A 22,517-nucleotide genomic window follows, 5' to 3' on the forward strand; every position below is an offset into this window, starting at 1 on the left:
CCAGACCCCACTTGTGGGACTATATTGGGTTTGTTGCTTAACTAATATTGGATGGACTTTGTGAAACTAAATAAAGTTAAGTTTTAGTGCTTGCTGAATTGAAAAGCTGGCTACAGTGGTGGAGCTAAAGGTGAGGAAGGAAGCGGTTTCAATTGAATACCCTTCATCCGGAATTTACAGTGTGCTAGTAGTGTACAAAATATGTGTTCTTTCGTATATATAACTGGTGAATCCTTAGCATAAAAGAACTTTCTAGGTATAGTTTTTTGTTTTTATTTCTTTGAATCCTTTGTTAGGATTCTGGCTCCAACAATTAGTTAGCTGAACTGGTTGTTGTATTTCTTCCGTGCTTTAGGCCCTATATAATGCTCATTACTAGGTGACAAAATAGTCTTTAGTTCATCTTGTCCCTTTGAATGAAATTCTAGATGTACAAATTGTAACTTCCCTGCTAAAAATTAAACAAGTTTAGTCGTGTTACAGGCATGGAGGTGGAAATACAGACACTAGTCCCCTGGTCAAGTATAATTGGACTTTAACTTACAGGACTTCCTGAGTAAGAATAGTATATGCATGTGTGAAGAGTTTCGTCTAACAGTGTCCTTTTGTCTGTCTTTGTCTCCGGACATCTCTGAAATTTTGGTCGCCTGGTCTTTAAAGCTAAGTTGCTCGGCCTCTTTGAATATGTCGCCACACTCGCGTTGGATCCTCCAAAAATGCACTATTTTTGAAGGATCTAACACACACCTGACGACATTTTTGAAGAGTCCGAGCAACATAACTTTAAAGTCCTATGCAGGTCACCTTCTAGCTTTAAAATCCTTATTCCTGACTTTTGTTTGTGGAATATATTATTTTCAGTTATTTAATTCCTTTTCAATCCTTAAGGAGTTTGACAAACATTATTGACTTGTTCAGCAATGATCCTGCAGGGGTGGATGTGAAGGCTCCTAAATTTTGGCAGTTGGTTTCGAAGGTCATGCAACTGAAGGAATACCAAGAAACTGAATTATCATGCAACCAGAATACCAAACCAGTAGTCGAAGGCAAGATGTTGAAAGCATCGGACATAGTGGAACCACTCTACTGGAGAAAGAGCACTCTCCCATTGATGCCTCAAGCCTCTCTATGTCACCTATATGTCCAGCACCTCTTTGCCGCCAGTTTTGGAAAGCTGGAAACTATGATTCCGGACTTATTTACAAGTCGTCCTCTAAAAGTATTCTTCTTTCAAGATGCTTTGATGACTTTAAAGATTCTATTAATGATGAGTCTGGCAGTGATTGCCTACTGCTTTTAAATTATTTGAAGTGATACTTTCACCTATTTTCTTCCTTTTCCTGCTAGTTAAAGTATGTATGTGAGGCTTCATGTCCATTAACTCACCAACTGATTCTGGGTCAAGTATGCATTTTACATCTCCATTATCTGTTATCTGACTTGTGGTTTCTTTTGGAAGATGGGACTAGTTTCCTGCGTGTTCACCCAAAGTTCCTTCACTCAAATGCCACTTCCCATAAATGGGCATTTGGGGGTATGTATTCTTGTCAATGTCTTAGCCTACATTGCTTGAAGAGCTTAGACATATCACAAGTAGCCACCCAACAGAATTTCTGACTTTCACTTGCTTTCCTTGTGTTCTATTTTGTAGCCATAGCTGAACTGCTTGACAATGCTGTTGATGAGGTAAATTGCTGCTCTTGCTTCTTAGTTTTTCTCTGTTTTGTTTCCTTTTTGGTCATGAAATCATGCAAGTCCCTTCAATTTTCCGCTGCGCTGTGGAAAAATTGCCAACATACTTAGTATATGGATGTTATTCTTGTTGTGAACTTTTCATGCTCTTATCTACTGAACCCTATTTTTGTTTAGAAGTCCTAATTGTGATGTCTTTGACCTACTTTTTTGTTTGAAAAACCTAAAGTAAGTGAAACATCTATGTTTAACCTATATTATCACTCCATTTGATCGGAATTTTAAGTTTGTTGATGTAGAGCAAAAGGACACGGGGTTAACCAAAGCTAGCTCATGAGGTGAGAGTTGCCAATACCACATAAGGAGACAAGAGTCTGTTCCAATGTGGTACATTCTAACTTCCCCATTGTACACCAAGGTTGGGATATTTGAAGCGTAGACGATATAATGTATGACCCAAACATTGGGTAAACTAACAATAGGGATGAGTCTGGTTATGATACCATATAAAAGAAAATGGATCTAGGGTCTAACCTGACCCCCAAAACTAGCTAATAAAGTGAGGATTGCCTAAGACCATATTAGGAGACAATAATCTATTCTGCTCAACATTTGGGGATTCTAACTGTTGACATGAGTAGCAATGTAAGATAATGTGATATAATTCTAGCCTAGTGAGTTAACTCCTTTTTCAAGGCTCTTCCCTTTTTTGATGGCGAATCTTGATTGATTGACACTAGGTACCGATTGCAATCTCTTTTCTTATGAGAACTACAAATCATTCTCATGAATAAGCTTTACTCTTCCTTAAGGAGATGGGGAGGCAATAGGTCCCGAGCAACTTTAACCTACTCTATTCCTCCATTTGCCTATCTGATGAGCTTGTCTTTTGGTTAAGGCCCGTTTGTTTTATATTAAGATTAAGATAAGATGTTTGAAACTGAATATTAAGATATTGTATTAAGATCTAAATACTAAATAACTAAAGATTGTTCATGACCCGTTTGGCCATGAGAATTCACTTTTTCAGAAATTTATTTCACTTAATTTGAAAATCAGTATTTGACCATAAAAATTTCAAATACAACTTGATGTTGTACTTGAAATTTAGAAAACACCAAAAACCCTGATTTCACCTTTTTTTCACTTTATAAATTTTTATTTTTCAAATTTACCCTAAATTTTTTATTTTTATGAAATAACCTCATTTAAATTATATTTATGTTCAAATCATATTTCATGTTCTTCTAAAAAAAACATTCAAATTCTAAATATTAAAAAGTATGGCCAAACACAACTCCAACTCCAACTCCAACTTTGAGAATTCTAAATAAAGTGATTTTTTTTGTTTTCATGGCTAAACGCCCACTTATTTTCTCGACATTGAAATGCATAAAATTTTTTGCTATTTAAAAACTAATAATTATGAAATTCAAACAAAATACTGCTTAATCTAATACTATACCAACTTTTTTTTTTAAAAAAAACTATGTGGTAGTTGATAGTAGGGATAGGCACATTGATGGTTGTGGCGGCTGATTGAGAGTGGTGGATGGTGATGGTGGTTGCGTATAGTATATAGTGGTTGATGGTAGTAGTGGTGCTGATGGTGGTGATTGTTTGCAATGATAGATGATTGTTGTGGTAATGGTAGTTGGTGGTGATGATTGTAAATGGTTGCTAGTAGTAGTGAGGCTGATTGTAGTTATTGAAGGCAGTGGTGTTTGTGGATGGTGGGAGGCTGTTGTTGCTGCAGTAATAGTTGATAGTGGTGGCCGGATGCTAGAGGTGAAATGTCATCTTTGTAGAAATACTTGAATTAATAGCATAGTAATGATAATAAGACTTTGTTATAGGTCTTAATCATTCTGTTCTATTTAGACCCAATAAGTGGTTGTAAATAAAAAAAAATGCTCTTTTATGTGTGCGCCTCTCAATTCAATTAGAGATCTCTTTTATCTTTTCACATATAGATGACAATATCAGGGATTATAATCAGTCAAAAATGTGATAATATTGTAACTCATGGATCTCATGCAGTTGGGTAATGTGCTTACTATTTTTATTTTTGAATTCCATGTTTCATTGATGGTAACAGATACAAAATGGGGCCACCTATGCCATTATAGATAAAATGTTAAATCCGAAGGATGGAACTTCAGCTTTGTTAATTCAAGGTATTCCACATCTTTCTGTTTTTTCTTTGTTTGTGATTGTGAAGTTTGTTCTTCTTGTTGAACAACTGTTAGTACGAGATTGTGACTTTGTCTGATATTCTACTAGATGATGGTGGTGGAATGGACCAAGAAGCCATGCGATGCTGTCTGAGTTTTGGATTTTCAGATAAGAAGTCCAAAACAGCCATTGGACAGTGTATGGATATTAAGTAATTATTGTTACTTTCTTGTTCTCCCATTACTTTTTATACAAGTATTACACCTCCTTTTCAGATGGAAACGGTTTTAAGACAAGTTCGATGAGACTTGGGGCTGACGTTGTTGTCTTCAGCCGCTGTATGAAGAACAGGTTTGATACCAGTGAACTATAACTGCACGTGCTGTATACTTTTTTTCCTTCTGTTGACCTGAGAGAACTTTACACTATTGAGCAGTCAATAGTGTGGTGTGTCTCTTCCTTTAGGTTATGCAGTTAGTTGGAGAGAGATGCTGATGTATCTCTACACAGCATTACAACTTTGTATAATAGGGGTTTATGGTCTTCTGTTCGACATAATAATCTTGATTTTTGACTTGTCGAAGTGAAGGAAGAAGCTTCCTACATACACCTTGAAGGAGTTGAAATTAGGGGGTAATATTTTGCTTGCAACTGCTTGTTTGTTTGGTTTGATCTGTTACTGATTTAAGCGTTATTATTAAAACCACCGTTTCATCTCTTAGAGTGATGGAAGTAATGTGAAGCGAGGAGTTATCCTTCATGGGTGAACTCCTACACGCTTCAAAGAAGTGTGCACTTCAAATAATGATGCACAAATGATCTCAACGAGAAGGCGATCTATTCCTTAAATTGTAGTTATCTTAATTGCAATTTGATTATTATAGTACAGAAAACAACTATTTTTTATATAACTTTGACGAAATTCATAGATATCTCACTCAAAGATAGACGCCTTTTTTGTCAGTGATCAAATTGACATACCTTCTTAGAGGAAGTGTATCTCTTATGACACTCTGACAAGACCATATGTGTGAAGTGCGAATGCTTCTGATGTGTCAAACAAACAAATCAGTGATCGACAAGTGTATAAAAAAAAGTAATTGTAACTTTTATTATTACTCTGTTCTTAAAGAAAAAGACTACCCCCATCCCCGCCCCCCTCTTTTTTTCTTTCTTTTTTTTGAAACTGGTAATGTTGTATTCCTCAGCATTAAGGATATGCTGGAGACCTTCAAAAGAGGAACAAGACAAAAAAAAAAGAGAGAGAAGGGGAGAAACTACTTACAGAGAGCCTAACAGATCTACCCCCCTCTTCTTCTTCTTCCAAGATTAGCCCCCTCTCCCTGCCAATGCTCGCCGCTTCGCTCCACCCGCCTCGTCCCCCTCTTCTCCGCTCCTCCGTTCCCTCCCTGCCTCTATTCTTCTTTCAAAATCTACTCCCTGTTATTGTTCTTCTCCCTTCTCTCTCCACCCCTGCTGTGGATATGTTTATTTTGGTGAATATGTGGTGGTGATATTGTTTTTGTTAGGATGGTGGCCAGAGGGTGTTGGTGTTGGGGTGAAGAAGTGGGGTTCACACGGAAAGAAACATAATTTTAAGGGTCTTCATGCGCCTGAAGTTGAGTGGAAAATACAATTTTTGCTGTTTCAGCATGAGGGGTTCACGGTCACACTTCTGCCAAGAAGTGTCTAGTCATGGGTAAAGTTTAGGTGTTCTAAATGGTATTTGGTGTCAAAATAGAGTGTCTATCCATGTGTTTCACCTATTCTTATTTTGTAAATTACGTGCTTTACTTCAACGAAGCATACACTTCACTTCTCGCTTTCCACTTCAAGCCCTAGGAGCCTTGTCGCTTCTTGTGCAAAACAAGAAAATTGGATTTAAGAGTTCCAGGACAAACTCTTTCACCAAATTAACTTGAGACCAAATTGGAGTTTGTCATAAGTTTTAGGAATTAAAGGTATTGTTTTCTCTCTCGCTTCCTCTTCTTATTTTTCCGTTCTCTTTTTAGATTTCTCTTTTGCACTTGTGGAGAAGAAGAGAAAAAGAGGTTCACTGTCAAAGTGAGATTTGTTTTACTTTAGGATAACTCAACACAGGAAGGAATTTTCTTTTATAAACAAGGTGAATGTACACTTTGAGATGCACTAGTCTTAGAAGAGATATTACTCCTTCCACCTCAAAAGTTTTCTTTTTGGAAAAAAAAATGAGATGGAGGGAGTAAGTATCTCTTCTTGGGACCGGTAGCATTTAAAAAGCAGAAAGGATTGCTCTTTCTTCTTTTCCTTTGAATACCTAGGGGATACCTTAGGTTATTCCTCCTTTGGAACATGGACTCATTGTTTTCTTTTCTATTTCCTGAATGGTCAGTTTATGTAAGATACTACTTATATTCATTCTAACGTGAATAAAAGCATCATCTTTTTTGGTCAACGAGTTTCTGACAGTCTCTTTGAACATTAATCTTTTAATTTCTTTACATTGCTACTGTGAGCAGGAAATTGACACAAAGTGTCGGTCTTCTCTCTTTTACATTTTTGACACGAGCAGGCCTTGACAGAATAGTGGTACCTATGGTGAGCCTCTTCATTTGCCTTTCAAAGCATTTTGGTGTAATCTACAAGTAATTGGATTGGTTATTTGATCTACAAGCATTTATTTATTCTGAAAATATCGTTCAGTCCCCTTTTTTCTCAAGACAGCCCCTTTCTTTTTTATGTTCTCAGCACGCCTGCGACAACATGAGCAATGGTACTTGTGTATTTGTGGTTTCGTTGAATGCGTTAAGTTAACCTTTAGAATGTAGGTGCAAGTTTTACCTTGTCCATATCCTTTTAAATTGTTTGGGATGCTATCTCTCATAGACTAACCCTCGCCAATAGGAGCGGCTCGAGGGGAAGGCAAATGAAGTCATTGCCTTATGCACCAAAAGTTAAAAGGCCCCAAAAATACTATGTACTAATTAATTATATGCAATGTTATTTATATAACAAATTGACAATCTTTAGAGATAAAAAAAATAAGGTTCAATTGGAATAGCAAGGTTTAACCATGTAATTTATTTGCTTCCTACTTTTGAATCTATTTCATGTATTACTTCATTTACATGCAATTTGCATCATCAAAGTGAAAAAAATTGTTTACGTGCAACAACAACAAAGCCAGTGTAATCCCCACATGTGGGGTCTAAGGAGGGTAGAGTGTACGCATACCTTGCCCCCTACCTTGAGAAGGTAGTGGTTGTTTCTGAAAGTTCCTCAGCTCAAAGAACAATAAAAAAGAGACAGTAGCAACAAGCAGAAACAACATCAAGATAATAAGATAACCGAGGCAAAAGGAACAACATGTAGAAACAGAAATTGAAAAATAATGAAAAACAAGAATAATACTGATACACAGGGAAAGGAAAAGAAATTCACCTGACTACCTACTAATCCTCTACCTTAATTTTCAACCTCCACACCCTCATATCAAGGGTCATGTCCTTGATGAGCTGCAGTTGCGACATATCCTGCCTAATCACTTTACACCTCACCTCAATACTTCTTTGGCTGAGCCTCCCCCCCACATCCCTTAAGCCCATTACGACCAACCACTCACACCTCCTAACCGGGGCAACATCTCATCCTCCACAGGGTGAAACCAAAATTTGTTACGAGTAATTTGAGATTTGAGAAAATTGAGGTGGGAAATGATTGTAGAATGTTGAAAGTTGAATAACTCTTTAGTGGCTAGTCAGTTGCCAGTCAATTATTTTAACTTCTTTGCTCATATGATACAGATTGAATATGAGTTCATGTCAGCAACTAGCAAATGGACTTCAATCTGCAGTGAACAGCATTTTGTGAACAATCTCTCATTGTTGTTGCAGTGGTCTCCATTTTCAACTGAGGAAGAGCTTCTTAAGCAAGTGAGTCTAAACCTGCATCAAATTTGCCTGTTCTTTTTTTTTTTTTCATTATTATTATTTTTAAGATGAAGTAATTGATTCCATTCATGGCATCAACAAGATGCAAAGTAGTTACAAAAGAGTGAGCACTAGTATGCTATCTCCAGTACACTATCATAGAGCAAACAAAATCTCAAAAGCTATCAGGGGAATCCATTGGGGACAAAAAAACCTAATGGTATAAATACAAAAGACAGTTAACTTTGAGCATAGATTGGCTAGTTGAGAGGGCATCAAAACATCTTCTATTTCTTTCATTCTTAATAGTCCAAAAAATGTCATCTTGTATCATCTTCCAAATCTTTTTGATGGTGCTGTCAACTGTCCAGTGGCTCCAGCATTCAAAAACTTCCCTGATAGTGTTGGCCATTACCCATCTGAGGCCAAAAAGGGTGAGGAACATGTGCCATAAGTCTGCAGCAGCCGGACACTGCAGAAACGGATGGCTATGAGTTTCTACTTCTCTGTTGCACATGTGGCATCTATTCACAATCTAAATCTTCCTCTTTTTAAGGTTGTCCTGTGTTAGAATGGCTTCATGCATTGCTCTCATCCATATGCCATTAAATACTCCATAAAATTCAGATTTATCTTGTATTAGACATTCTTCCATATACAGAACGTGTAATTAATTATAGTTATGCTGATGGTGTTTTGGTTATGTTGGAGAGTGATTTGACATGTAAGAAAGGGCTAAAGTGTGTGGAATAGCAAGGGCATGTGACTAGGGGAACATCTGGTGCATGAGTTAGAACACCTAAACACGTGCTTTCTTGTCATTATGAAAATGTGTTCTGGTTCTTCTTCCTTTGGTGCTTGAAAAATTCAGGATGTCATGGTGGTTTGATACTCAGAATTCTAGAGTCTATTTGAAACTGTTCACTCTGAAAGTTGCCTAGGCCTAGTTACTTCAATATTCTATTCGTGGACTTTCTTCATCTCTAATCACCTCATCAGAATAAATGTTTAAATACTTACCTTATCCATTGACCAGCTGTCTTAGATTTATAAGCCATTTTCCCTTTTTTCTCAAGGTGTTGGAGGGCTTGATTTTGTTACCGTTCTAAGTTTCCTGGATGGCTGGACCTATATTGATTAGATGAAACATTGTATTTTCTATATTCTGATTATGTTGCTATTTCTTTTCCCTTCACAGTTTGATAGCATTGGTGATCATGGCTCGAAGATCATAATCTACAATTTGTGGCTAAATGATGATGGAAAAATGGAGCTCGACTTCTACTCAGACCCTGAGGTTTGATTTCTTCTTTCTAAACTAATTTTCCCATTTGGAATTTCTAGCCCTGTTACTTACCATAATAGGACTACTTCTATTACAATAAGCAGGATATTCGTATCTCTTGTGATGCAGAAAGTGGTAAAAGTTACTCCCGCATGTCAGTAAGTGACCTGCATCTTGCCAACACTCTTCGATATTCACTCCGAGTAAGTTCTTTAATGATCAAGATGCACTTGAAGTTTCTTCATTCAAGGAGATCCCTAATTTCTAACTCTTTTGTGTTCTCTTCTAACAGGCATATTTATCTATCTTGTACTTGCGAATCCCAGAAAACTTTTGCATATGGCTGTGCGGGCAGATTGTAGAGTATCATAACATTGCCAATGATCTCAAGTATCGAGAATTTATCTTGTACAAACCTCAGAATGGTGGATGTGAAGAGGTTTCCACTAGTTTGTCTTTGATATGAGAGAACTTAGTCAAACATAGTGTAAAGTAAATCATTGACAACATTGATCGGAGCCTTCTCTTTTCCTCTATTTATTTTTCAGAACAGTATATGCTCTTTTCCTCTATTTTATTTGTCAGAACCATGCGCCGCCTGCTGGCCATCGGGGAATTCTCGGTTATTTAAAAAAAATAGGGACTTTATATTGTTCATTTATTCTTTTAATCTGCTTATGATTGAAAAGAGGCCTATATATAGTTACACACGCAACATATATGTAGATTTTTTGAAGCAAAATGTATAAACGTGTAAAGGGGTAGTTTGAGTTAAAACATTAATGGAACTTCTCCGAAGGATAAAAAGTAATACTACTGTAGAAATGATATTTTTGGAGAGCTACATAGTACAGTTTTTCTAAGATTCTTAAATTGTTATTTTTTGTTCTTTGCAGGGTTCTGTCATTACTTCCATTGGTTTCCTAAAGGAAGCTCCACTGGTGAATATTCATGGTTTCAATGTCTACCACAAGAATCGTTTGATACTGGTGTGTTTCCTCTATCCAATGTTTTGATTTTGTAAATGGTGCTTTGCCTTGTCTATCACCTTTAGAAATTTCCGCACTTCTTTCCAAGCCGGGTCACACTTTTCAAAAACATAGCTTTTTAGGTGGACTCTAGGACTTGATAATGATTGAAATTAATGAGTAAAATTGTAAATGGTAAAAATCCCACCTTTGTTCCTACAAAATTATTTTGCATAGATGTTCAGACCTTCACCGCTTATTAGGAACCCAATAATCTGATGAAAAAAGAAAATGAAAAAAAGGACAAGAAGGAAAATGGATGAGGACCTGATACATATGCAGTATTAAGGAAAAGGATTTCTAAATATAAACTGTTTGCTGCGGGTCTGAATAAGTGTTTCAGTATTAGTTCTGTTACACTCTTAGTTATGTATTCCTCTGTACACGTGACCTTTCCTTGAACATGCCTTTGGTAACCCTCAAATTTTCCTTCCATTTTTTGAAGTCTTTTACTTATCAACTAATGTTAAATGTACATTCTGCACTTAACCTGGTTTTGGGACAAGTGTACGGTATGCTCTGTGTTTATATCCCTTTGATAAATGATCTTCAGAGCCTATATATTTTCTCTTGAAAGTTCCCATTCGTTTCTTTGCAGCCATTTTGGCACGTGGTAGTAGGCATTTCTGTCAATAGAAGCAGAGGGGTTGTAGGTAAGCCTATGGAGCTTTTCTTTTCTACTTGTATGGTGTTCAATCCTTCTGTCAATTACTGGCTGGAAAAGGTGCTAACTAGTTTACTTGCCTTTTTTAGGTGTTCTAGAAGCAAATTTTATTAAGCCAACTCATAATAAACAGGACTTTGAGAAAACTCCCCTCTTTCACAAGCTTGAGCACCGATTAAAGGAGATGACATGGGAGTACTGGTAGGCTATTCTTTGAGAGAATTCGCCTACAAAGTTCTGTTTAGCACTCTGCTGATGCGCTCCTATAATTGGACAGCCAGTTTACCTTACTTCTGCACATGGATCATACACCTGTAAACTGTTGTTTAGGCACTGAACTGAATTGCTTCTGTTCTTAGACAGCCTATTCTATGCACAAATTTTTGTTTTCAGCAAGGAATTCTCAAATTTGTGCTCGTCTTTTTGTGTGATTCTCGGTAATTGAGTTTTTATCTGATGCTTGAATGCTTCTATGTATTATATTTGTTTTTGACAGGGACCATCACTGTGGATTAATTGGTTATCATGCAACTAAACAGCTTCGTGCACCTTCTCAGGATTCACCGCAATCTAGAAAGAAACATGGTACGCATCACCCCATTCTGTTGAGAAAAACTAGGGCTTAAACTGTCGTATTGTAATATGTCTGTTAGAATAGGAATAGGTTTATACAATCCTATTAGAATAAGAATATGTTTATACAATTCTATTAGAATAGGAATAGGTTTATACAATCCTATTAGAATAGGAATAGTAATAGAAATAGAAATAGGAATACTAAATAGTATCCTACTTGGTAAAGGATTGTATTCTAGGGTCTATAAATAGGGTCTCAATGTAATAATGTACACAACAACAATTCAATAATATTCTTTTCCTATATTTCTCACATGGTATCAGAGCCTCTACAAACTTGGTAGAGAATTAAAGAGCTTTCGCTGCCGGCGGGTGGCACCCATATATGCTGCCCGTCTGGCCAATGATTATGTTAACAAAAGTTGGGTCACCGTGTATCTATCCGGTGACTATTTTCTTATATCTAATTTGTGTAGCACCGTGCTATCATTCCGGTGACTACTTTTTCATATTTAATTTTTGTAGCACCGTGCCATCATTCTGGTGTCTACTTTTTTGTGTAGCACTGTGTCATCATTCCAGTGACTACTTTTTCATATATAATTTGTGTAGCACCGTGACATCCTTCCGGTGACTACCTTTTTTGCATATCTTATTTGTGTAGCACCGTGCATCTTTTCGGACTACTTTTCATATTTAATTTGTGCAGTACCGTGGATTTTTTCGAACTATTTTCTCATATCTGAGTTGCATAGCATCATGTGTCTTTTCAGTGACTCCTCAGATTTGATTTGCATAGTTCCATTCGTCTTTCCGGTGACTCCTCAAATCTGATTTGCGTAGGGTTGTGCCATCATTCCAACCCTACCCGTTTCTTTTTCAGTAGGGTCGTGCCAACATTCTGACCCTACCCATATTATTTCTCTTTTTCAATGGGGTCGTTCCATAAATTCAAACTATCCTATATAATTTATATTTTCTAGTTGGGTTGTAACATCATTCCGACTCTACCCATATAATTTTATTTCTTAGATTGTGACCACTTTTAGCCATCAAATCTAATACTCCGGCATATGAGCATGTTCTGGCTAGTTTTTCGGTGACTTGTCTGATATCAACTCGTCTAGTGATTCCAACATGATCCATATACTTTACACTAGATTTTGAGCACTTACGACCGTTGCATTGTGAAGAAGTCTATATGGAGCAACCACCTAATTTTGTTGCTCAGGGGGAGTTTAGTAGCCTTGTATGTTGATTACGTAAGTCACTCTATGGTCTGAAACAGTCTTTGCAAGTTTGGTTTGGAAAGTTCCAACACTGTAATTTTATCACTCTTCTGTGTTTTATCGGCATTATGCATCAAATTCAGTATTTCATGAGAAGACCAAGCACATTGAGATTGATTGTCAATTTTGTGAAGTCGAGTGATCAACTTGCAGATTTCACCAAGCCCCTCATCAGTCCTCGTGTTAATTACATTTGTAACAAGCTAGGTACATGAATTGTATGCACTAGCTTGAGGGGGAGTGTTAGAATAGGAATAGGTTTATACAATCCTATTAGAATAAGAATATGTTTATACAATTCTATTAGAATAGGAATAGGTTTATACAATCCTATTAGAATAGGAATAGTAATAGAAATAGAAATAGGAATACTAAATAGTATCCTACTTGGTAAAGGATTGTATTCTAGGGTCTATAAATAGGGTCTCAATGTAATAATGTACACAACAACAATTCAATAATATTCTTTTCCTATATTTCTCACACCATTGGACATTTTTAAGTATTTGATCAGATTAGGGGGACAGATGGAGACAGAAGAAAGTAACAATTCATATTAGATGTTTGTTTGGGAACTTATTGCTGTCTCCAGTCTTGCATGTTTTCATAGATCCCATTTCCATGTACTTATATGATTGTATGCATTGGACACAGTATTTGTTGGCTAATGACAAATTTCCAAGAAGATATTCTTGTCGTCAAAGATGTGATCCTCTAAGATGAGAAGATATTCTTCCTATCAAGATATGATCCTCTAAGATCTTAGTATAATTGTGGTAATCTAGAATATCATATCTCTGATTCTTTCTCTTAATGTAAAGATTTAGGTGATTCTATTCCACAGTCTTTTATGTATATATAAAGCCATGTACATGACATAGAAAGATATGAATGAAATTATTCAATAATCTTATTCCACATGGTATCAGAGCTTTAGGCTTATTCCTGGCCAATTTTATTCATCCTATCTTGAAAAATCCCGTTTTGCTATCTTTATCAGTCCAAACCATGTCTGAAAATGGTACTGCCGCAAATATTCCAGTCTCTGAAAATGTTTCTGCAACCGTAGAGAATAACTCTACAGTTTCAATTGGAGATTTGCAACATTCAGCTTCAGCAGATAGTTGTTTATTGGCCTTCACAGGTATTTCTTACTCTTTTATTACTAATGTCTCAGACAAACTTTCTCCAACGTGGGTGGTTGATTCCGGGGCAACTGATCACATGACCAGTCTCTCTCATCTCTTCATATCATATTCCCCTTGTCCTAGCTATAAAAAATAACTATAGCTGATGGTTCAGTTATTACTGTAGCTGGGCAAGGCGACATACCACTTGGAAAATCCTTGATACTTAAAGATGTCCTTCATATCCCAAAGTTATCCGCAAATCTCATTTCTATCCAGAAACTCACCAAAGATTCCAAATGCCAAGTAACTTTCTTCCCTTCATATTGCTTATTTCAGGAACAGAACACGAAGGAGATGATTGGGCGTGCTAGTGAGAAAGGTGGTCTTTATTGTTTGGATTTCCACAATGGTGAATATATATCTAAGAATTCCTTGTCTAGTTCATTCTTGTCTGAATCTATCATGTCCAATAAAGAGAAAATATGGCTTTATCATCGTCGGTTAGGTCACCCTTCCTTTTATGTAATCAAAAGGATGTTCCCATCTTTGTTCAAAGATTTGATTGTTGAGTCTTTTAATTGTGATGATTGTGAAATTGCAAAACACAAACATACTTCCTTTCCAATTAGTCACAAAAGATGTCAAACTCCATTCTCTCTTATTCATAGTGATATTTGGGGACCCTCTCCCATTCCTAATATTTCTGGTGCTAGATGGTTTGTGTCATTCATTGATGATTGTACAAGAGTTACGTGGATCTATTTGCTAAAGCAAAAATCAGATGTCAGTCAAATTCTTCCTACCTTTTTTAATATGATCAAAACCCAATATGATGTGGCAATTAAAAGATTTCGATCCGATAATGCCAAGGACTACTTCAATCAAAACCTCTCTGTTTTCTTCCAAAAAGAGGGAATTATTCATGAATCTTCATGTGTCAATACTCCTCAACAAAATGGGATAGCAGAGAGAAGAAATGGTCTGTTACTTGACATTACTAGATCATTATTGTTTCACAAAAAGGTGCCAAAACAGTATTGGGGGGAAGCTGTCCTAACTGCTGCACATCTTAGTAACAGAATGCCATCAAGAATTCTGAACTTTTAAAGTCCGCTTGATACTCTTAGGAATTTCTTTCCAAATTTTGAAATTTCCAATAAATTGGTTCCTAGAATCTTCGGAAGTGTTGCCTATGTTCATATTCATTCTCAAAATAGAGGCAAATTAGACCCACGTGCTCTTAAGTGTGTTTTCATAGGATATTCTCCTACTCAAAAAGGTTACAAGTGTTATCAACCATCATCAAAGAAATTCTTTGTTTCCGCAGATGTCACATTTGATGAGAGTGAATCCTTTTTTAATCATTCTTACAATCAGGGGGAGCCACTGAAGGGAAAGGAACCTCTAGACTTGTCACTGTTTGATTTGTCCATTTCTAGTCGTGCTAAATCCTTGCCTGAGTCGCCATTTCTACAGTCACCTGAGTCTCTAAATCCAAATGAACCCATTGAGTCTCCTAATCCAAATATAGATAATGGAATTCTAGAAAATAATCTACCATTGCAGGTATATTCCAGAAGAAAGAGACTAACTGATCAAACTACTCGGTTGCAATCATCTCCTCAGGTTACTGCTCCTGATACCCATCCTGAACTTGTTGAACCGTCAGAAACACCAAACCAAACTGATCATGAAGAAGAATTTAACCAACCTAATGTCCTTGACCTTCCCATTGCAATCAGAAAAGGAACCAGAACTTGCACACAACACCCTTTGAGCCTCTCCATGACATATCAAAATCTATCCCCAAGTCATAAAGCTTTTCTCTGTAACCTCCACACAATTCCTATCCCTAGAAATTTGTCTGAAGCATTAGGAAATAAAGAATGGGAGAAAGCTATGAAGGTAGAAATGGAAGCATTGGAGAAAAACAAAACTTGGGATATTGTGGAATTACCAAAAGGAAAAAGGTTGGTCGGGTGCAGATGGGTGTTTACTGTGAAATATAAGTCAGATGGGTCCATAGAAAGATATAAAGCACGTTTGGTAGCAAAGGGTTATACACAAACCTATGGAATTGATTATTTGGAGACTTTTGCCTCAGTGGCAAAAATGAATACAGTGAGAATTTTATTATCATTGGCTGCAGTTTTTAATTGGAACCTACAACAATTTGATGTAAAAAATGCCTTTTTACATGGAGACTTAGATGAGGAGATCTATATGGAGGTGCCACCTGCTTTTGAAAGCAAGAAGGGAATGGTGTGTAGACTGAAGAAGGCACTCTATGGATTAAAGCAATCACCTCGTGCATGGTTTGGAAGATTTACAAAGGTTATGGTCAAGCTAGGGTATCGACAAAGTCAAGGAGACCACACCTTGTTCATACGACACTCAAAAACAGGAAAAGTGACAGCATTGTTGGTTTATGTGGATGGCATCATAGTAACAGGTGATGATTCAGAGGAGATACAAAATTTGAAGAAGTGTTTACTCAAGGAATTTGACATCAAAGAGCTTGGGAAATTAAAGTATTTTTTGGGAATCGAAGTGGCACACTCAAAACAAGGAATCTTTATTTCCCAACAAAAATATGTGCTTGATTTGTTGAAAGAAACTGGAAAATTAGGGTGTAAACCAGTGGCTACACCAATTGAATACAATCATAGATTGTGCAATGCTCCAGAAGATTCAGTGGTAGATAAAGGCTTGTATCAAAGGCTTGTAGGGAAATTGATTTACTTGTCCCATACAAGGCCGGACATTGCATTTGCTGTAAGTGTTGTTAGCCAATTTATGCATGATCCTAGAGAAATGCATCTTCAAGCTGTCAACCGGATTCTACAATATCTTAAAGGAAGTCCAGGAAAAGGAATATTATTCAAAAGAGGAGGAAACATGGTTTTAGAGGCTTATACAAATGCGGACTATGCTGGTTCATTAGTGGATCGAAGGTCAAGTTCTGGATATTGCACCTTCTTAGGAGGAAATCTGGTGACTTGGAGGAGTAAAAAACAAAATGTAGTAGCTAGATCAAGTGCAGAATCTGAGTTTAGATCCATGGCGATGGGAGTTTGTGAGTTGTTATGCCTAAAGATAATCCTTGATGATTTGAAGATAAGATGGGGAGGACCTATGAGGCTATATTGTGACAATAAATCAGTAATAAGTATAGCTCATAATCCTGTACAACATGATCGCACTAAGCATATTGAGGTAGACAGACATTTCATTAAGGAGAAATTAGATAACGGACTCATTTGTACGCCATTTGTATCTACAAAAGATCAGGTTGCTGATGTTTTAACTAAAGGATTGCCAAACAATATGTTTCAAGATCTAATAAGCAAGCTAGGAATGGAAGATATCCATTCACCCGCTTGAGGGGGAGTGTTGGCTAATGACAAATTTCCAAGATATTCTTGTCATCAAAGATGTGATCCTCTAAGATGAGAAGATATTCTTCCTATCAAGACATGATCCTCTAAGATCTTAGTATAATTGTGGTAATCTAGAATATCATATCTCTGATTCTTTCTCTTAATGTAAAGATTTAGGTGATTCTATTCCACAATCTTTTATGTATATATAAAGCCATGTACATGACATAGAAAGATATGAATGAAATTATTCAATAATCTTATTCCACAGTATTGATGTATAAACTTCACTATGATCTCTTGAGGTTTGTTCAACTTGCATTTTACCTCCATTTGCTATCAAAATAGGTCTAACACTTAGCCATTTAACAAACTGATCCTTGAGTTTGCACTATACTTGCTAGCTATGTCAGTTCTTCGTTTTCCCTCACAAAAGTAATGTTAAATGTTTTTATCAGCTCTAAACACTTTTTGTCCTAAGCATCCTCTCATGTACTCTCTCTTGTGACTTACAGCAACCGCAAAAAGGAAAAACTGTGATCATCAAATAGAACCTGAAATTTTGAAACAGAAGGCGGGGTTAAGTGTAAATCTACCTGATCCTGAGTCTATTCAAAATCCGGTTTGTGTCTTGAACTTTCCTCCACCTACTTTGACTTCATTAATTGGCTGTGAAACGTAGCATTATGTTTTACCACATCTTTATTGTCCTATCATGCATTTGATGTCACATTTACTGCTACTGTTTTAATCTCTTTTTTGTGTTTAAATGAACATAGCCTGCAACCACTATCACAAGTCCCTTGGAAGATCAAGAGATGGTCCTCCTCCTTAAAGAGAATAAAAGGCTCCATGCAAGGTATGTTCAAAATGTGTCAATTGATTTCTTCTCTATCATAATTACCATCATGGCGGTGTTGAATTGGACGAGGAGTTTAATAAAGAATGAATTTTTTTTGACACAACATAAATAATATAGAAGAAGTTTGTGTTTTTTAATGACATGCCTTTTTTTCTTTTTTTGGTTTTATTGTCATGTCATTAAGTGATAAATGAGAATGTTAAAGTATACGACTTGTCAATAATAAAAAGGTATCACAAAAATGAATAATGTTACTCCCTCTGTTTCATTTTATGTGTTCATAGTTTGACTTTTGATAAGAAATCTTTTGAATTTCGTGGTCTTAAACTAAGACGCATGTAGTATACAAAGTGTCATTTGAATCATGTGGTCTTAAACATGTTTTATGAGATATTGTAATTAAAGAGTTATTAAAAATAAAAAGTACCATTCTCTTTTAAACAGACCAAAAGGGAAGTTAGATACATAAATTGAAACAAATGGAATATATATATATATATAATAATGGAATGGAAGAGGAGTACCATGATAGAATTCTAGACAAGGGGGGTTGCTCAGATGGTAAGCACCCTCCACCTTCAATCCTATGGTTTTAGGTTCGAGTCACCAAGAAAGCAAAATGGTGGGAGCTCCCAAGGAGCGGTATAAAAAGACATGATAGAATTCCAATTGCAGCCGAACTTTAGGAAAGGGTACATGTACATAAGTTCATAATTGCCAGCAGTTTGCATTCTCCCATGTGAAGAACCTCGTGGAGTTGTAACTTGTTACATACTACCTTTTCAGATTCTCTTTTCTGAAGTTCCTTTCATGTGGTTTTTCTGTGTCTCAGATGCTTGGAAATTGAGAAGAAGGAAGAGGAATTTAATGCCAAGGTAATTTTAATAGAATTGCAGACCTGTTATATTTTGATGTTTGAAAGATACATGCTATATATCATTTGTAGCAGTTGAACAGCAGCATCTAGTTTCAAGTTTTTGCTCTAGTATATTATGAAAGATCAGCTGGGAACATGTAATTTTTTTTTTATGTATGTAGGTAACTTTGCTAAGGAAGGAACTAAAAGAAGAACAACGTAAATATGCCCGCTTGCTAGTTCAATCAGCAGTGCTGGAGAACTCCAAGAGGGAGCATACTGTTATAATTGTATAGATGAGCTTGCTATATTGCTTCTAATATTGTTTTTGTAAATTTATATTTCTGGTTTACGAAAAAATTCCATGATATGTGCTTGTTAGAATGGAGAGCTAATGATCTCTCCCATGTTGCCTGCCCTTTTTCAACTTCCGCTGGGGAGGAGTTATTTCTGTTTTTGTCAAAATGGGATTAGGACTATGTTGTCTAGGTCCAACAGTAAAGTTGTAGCTATGCGACTAGAACGTCATGGTTCAAACCCCAACCATAGAAACAACTCTCTATATGATTTGACTCTTCTCTGGTCCTTGTGCATAGCGAGAGTTTAGTACACTAGGTAACTCTTTAGTTGTTGTGTTCATGTGTTGAGAGAAGAAAAGTAAAGCAAAATTAGTGATCTTGGAAGTCATACAAGTAAGCCGGCTAATTTTATTTGGCCAAGTTAAATAAGTCTTTGTCTAGTATTTGTCCAGGCCAATTTAGTACATATGATTGTATATGAATATTATTACATCAATGTAAAAGTTGGAACAAAATACAACTTTAATATCTTGAAGGAAGTGAGAAAAAACGAAGCATGATCAAGAAAAAGCAATTACAACCAAAACAACAATAAGAAGAAGAAGAAGGCAACTGCGATAGCAAAAGTAATTAGCGGATTGATTTTAGGAAAAAAGTTATAAATTTAAAAATATTTAACTCGAAACTTTTATTCTACACAAACGATACGTATTCAATTTTATTCTTGAACTTTCTAGTCATATTACATTCTCCCTTCACCACAAAATGGACACTGGGGGTTAAGTAGTTTCCATTTCCTTATCGTCCAGTGACTTTCTAACTTCTTTATTTTCATTCCTAGTCTTTTTCAAATATTTAGGAGTACAAGCTAAAGTGAGGGAAATCTTTTTCCCAATAATGACTTAATGATTGTTTGGTGGAATGTATTTGAGAAAATAATATTTGTATTAGTTATTCATCCTACAAACGATTCCCTAATTAATTTAAGATACGGAGTTTTTGTGGCCAAGAAAAAACATAGTTAGTTTAGTTTTGTATCAACAAAAATGCATGGATCCAAATATATATATACTCCACTAGTAAAATTACCCGGAATTTAATATCATGGAATTTATAAAATAATACTTAAAACCCATCACTCATTAAAACTAAAACACTATATTGTCCTACATACAAGATTACGTAGTACAAACATTAATAAAGTAAAAGAAAATGAAAATTATTACATCTTATCATTTATCCTTAATAATATAAGCATAAATTAATGACAATTAGCAATTAGAGAAGAGATTGTGAAATTGAAGGAGCAACTATTTCTTGATGATTCATCACCCGCTAACAGAAGTATTCTTCAGAAGGCTCATGCAGAGCTCAAGGTTTATTTACACTTTGAAGAAGAGTTTTGGAGACAAAAAGCTAGTGTGCAATGGTTTGAGAAAGGGGACAGGAACACTAAATTTTTTCACAGTTTAGTGAGAGGGAGAAGAAAGAGGCTTTACCTGAGGAGAATAATTAAATCTGATGGCTCATGGGCAGAATAAAAAAATGTGATTGCAGAAGAATGGGTTAATTTTTTTACCAAACAATTTACTGCAAGGGTTAATCATTCTGACCTATCTCTACTAATGCATATTAATCTTGTAATCTCACAAAAGGAAAATGATATATTGACCAAGTTACCTGATGAGGCTGAGATCAAGAGGGTAGTATTTAAGTTAAATGCATAAAGCTCTTGTGGACCAGATGATTTTTCTGGTTGTTTTTATCAAAACTGTTGGGACACTGTTGGTTTAGATGTAATAAAATTAGTTTAGGCTTTCTTCAAAGGAGCTACTTTACCTAAGTCTATTACTCATACTAACTTGGTGCTATTACCTAAAAAGGATTTTCCTCAATACTTTTCTGATCTTAGACCTATTAGCTTGAGTAATTTCCTTAATAAAATCATATCTAGATTGGTGCATGATAGAATGGAGGTGTTGCTTCCTAGATTGATATCCCAGAATCAATCTGGATTTGTCAAAGGAAGAAATATTACTGAAAATGTATTGTTGGCTCAAGAAATTGTTACTGATATTAGGTTGAGGGGCAAACCGGATAATGTGATTATCAAGCTTGACATGGCAAAGGCGTATGACAGGGTTGATTGGAGATTTTTTATTAAAGTAATGGAAAAAATGGGTTTTAATTATATGATGCTTGACATGATTTAGAGAATTATTGCTAATAATTGATACTCTGTATTGATTAATGGTCAAGCACATGATTTTTTCCATTCATCAAGGGAGGTTAAACAAGAAGATCATTTGTCTCCTGCTTTGTTTATACTTAGTGCTGAGGTATTAACGAGAGCTCTAAATCATCTATTCCTAGAAGAGGAATATAAAAGGATATGGTCTTCCTAAATAGAGTGAACAGTTGAATCACTTATCTTATGCTGATGATACAATTATTTTTGCCTCAGCTGATATGAGTTCTCTCCAGTTGATAATGCACACATTGAAAATGTATGAACAACAATCAGGACAACTTATAAACAAAGAAAAAAGTTTATTTTACTTGTTTAACAAAGCTGCTTTTAGCTCTGTTCAAATGGTGGAGGAAATCACAGGTTTCTGCAAAGAAAATTTTCCTTTAACTTATTTGGGTTGTCCTATTGGTCATGCTAAGAAGAAGAAGATTTATTTCAAAGAGCTCATCAAGAAGATTCAGAATAAACTTCAAATGTGGAAAGGGAAACTTCTATCTTATGGTGGCAAAGCAGTGTTGATTAACCATGTATTACAGAGTATTCTTGTCTATCTCCTCTTATCTATCACGCCTCCTAAATGTGTCATTGATGATATTCATAAGATTTTTGCAAAATTCTTGTGGAATTCTTAAGAACAAGGAAGAGCCACTCACTGGGTAGCATGGGGTGATATTTTTCTACCCAAGGAGGAATGAGGTTTAGGTTTTAGATCTTTATTTGATGTATCCAAAGATTTATTTGCTAAGCTGTGGTGGAATTTTAGAACCAAAAATACCATGTGGACAAATTTTATGTGGAATAAGTATTGTAAAAGACAAAAGCCACAGTTGGTGGACTGGAATTGAGGATCTCAAGTTTGGAAAGTTATGTTACAAGCTAGGGATTTCTTTGATCAAGAGATCTGGTGGGAACCTAGAGAAGGACAAGCCAGTGTGTGGTTTGATAACTGGACACAACTGGGTGCTTTGCATTTTTTGATGCCTATATCACATAACCAAAGTCAACTGGAAGATGTCAAAGAACTATATGCTGAAAATGGATGGAAGATTAATGCACTGGAAAGTAATTTCAATGAGGATATATGCAATCACACATGTAATACCTTAGGAAGCTTTACTAGTA

At 35.9% G+C, this 22,517-nt stretch overlaps 1 protein-coding gene across 2 annotated transcripts; it reads left to right on the forward strand.

The window, feature by feature from the left end:
• The first annotated feature begins 697 nt into the window (after positions 1-697).
• On the forward strand, positions 698-19,213 carry LOC125809696 (protein MICRORCHIDIA 6-like). Of its 2 annotated transcripts, XM_049489290.1 has the most exons (19): positions 699-1,219; positions 1,460-1,534; positions 1,652-1,686; positions 3,791-3,869; positions 3,976-4,065; positions 4,143-4,218; positions 6,366-6,444; positions 7,650-7,778; positions 8,974-9,072; positions 9,165-9,263; positions 9,353-9,499; positions 9,957-10,049; positions 10,687-10,741; positions 10,842-10,953; positions 11,249-11,337; positions 17,643-17,749; positions 17,907-17,986; positions 18,822-18,864; positions 19,028-19,213. In XM_049489290.1, exons 1-19 carry the CDS (start codon positions 1,015-1,017, stop codon positions 19,139-19,141), a joined length of 1,806 nt encoding a protein of 601 aa, XP_049345247.1. In that variant the 5' UTR covers positions 699-1,014; the 3' UTR covers positions 19,142-19,213. The 2 variants fall into 2 exon arrangements, with proteins under 2 accessions (XP_049345248.1, XP_049345247.1); XM_049489291.1 differs by lacking the exons at positions 1,460-1,534; positions 1,652-1,686 and having other exon boundaries at positions 698-1,219.
• Positions 19,214-22,517: the final 3,304 nt, after the last annotated feature.

The sequence above is a fragment of the Solanum verrucosum genome, unplaced genomic scaffold (genome assembly GCF_900185275.1).
Source record: "Solanum verrucosum unplaced genomic scaffold, falcon-dt-bn FXZP01000121.1, whole genome shotgun sequence".
Classification (NCBI taxonomy): Eukaryota; Viridiplantae; Streptophyta; class Magnoliopsida; order Solanales; family Solanaceae; genus Solanum; species Solanum verrucosum.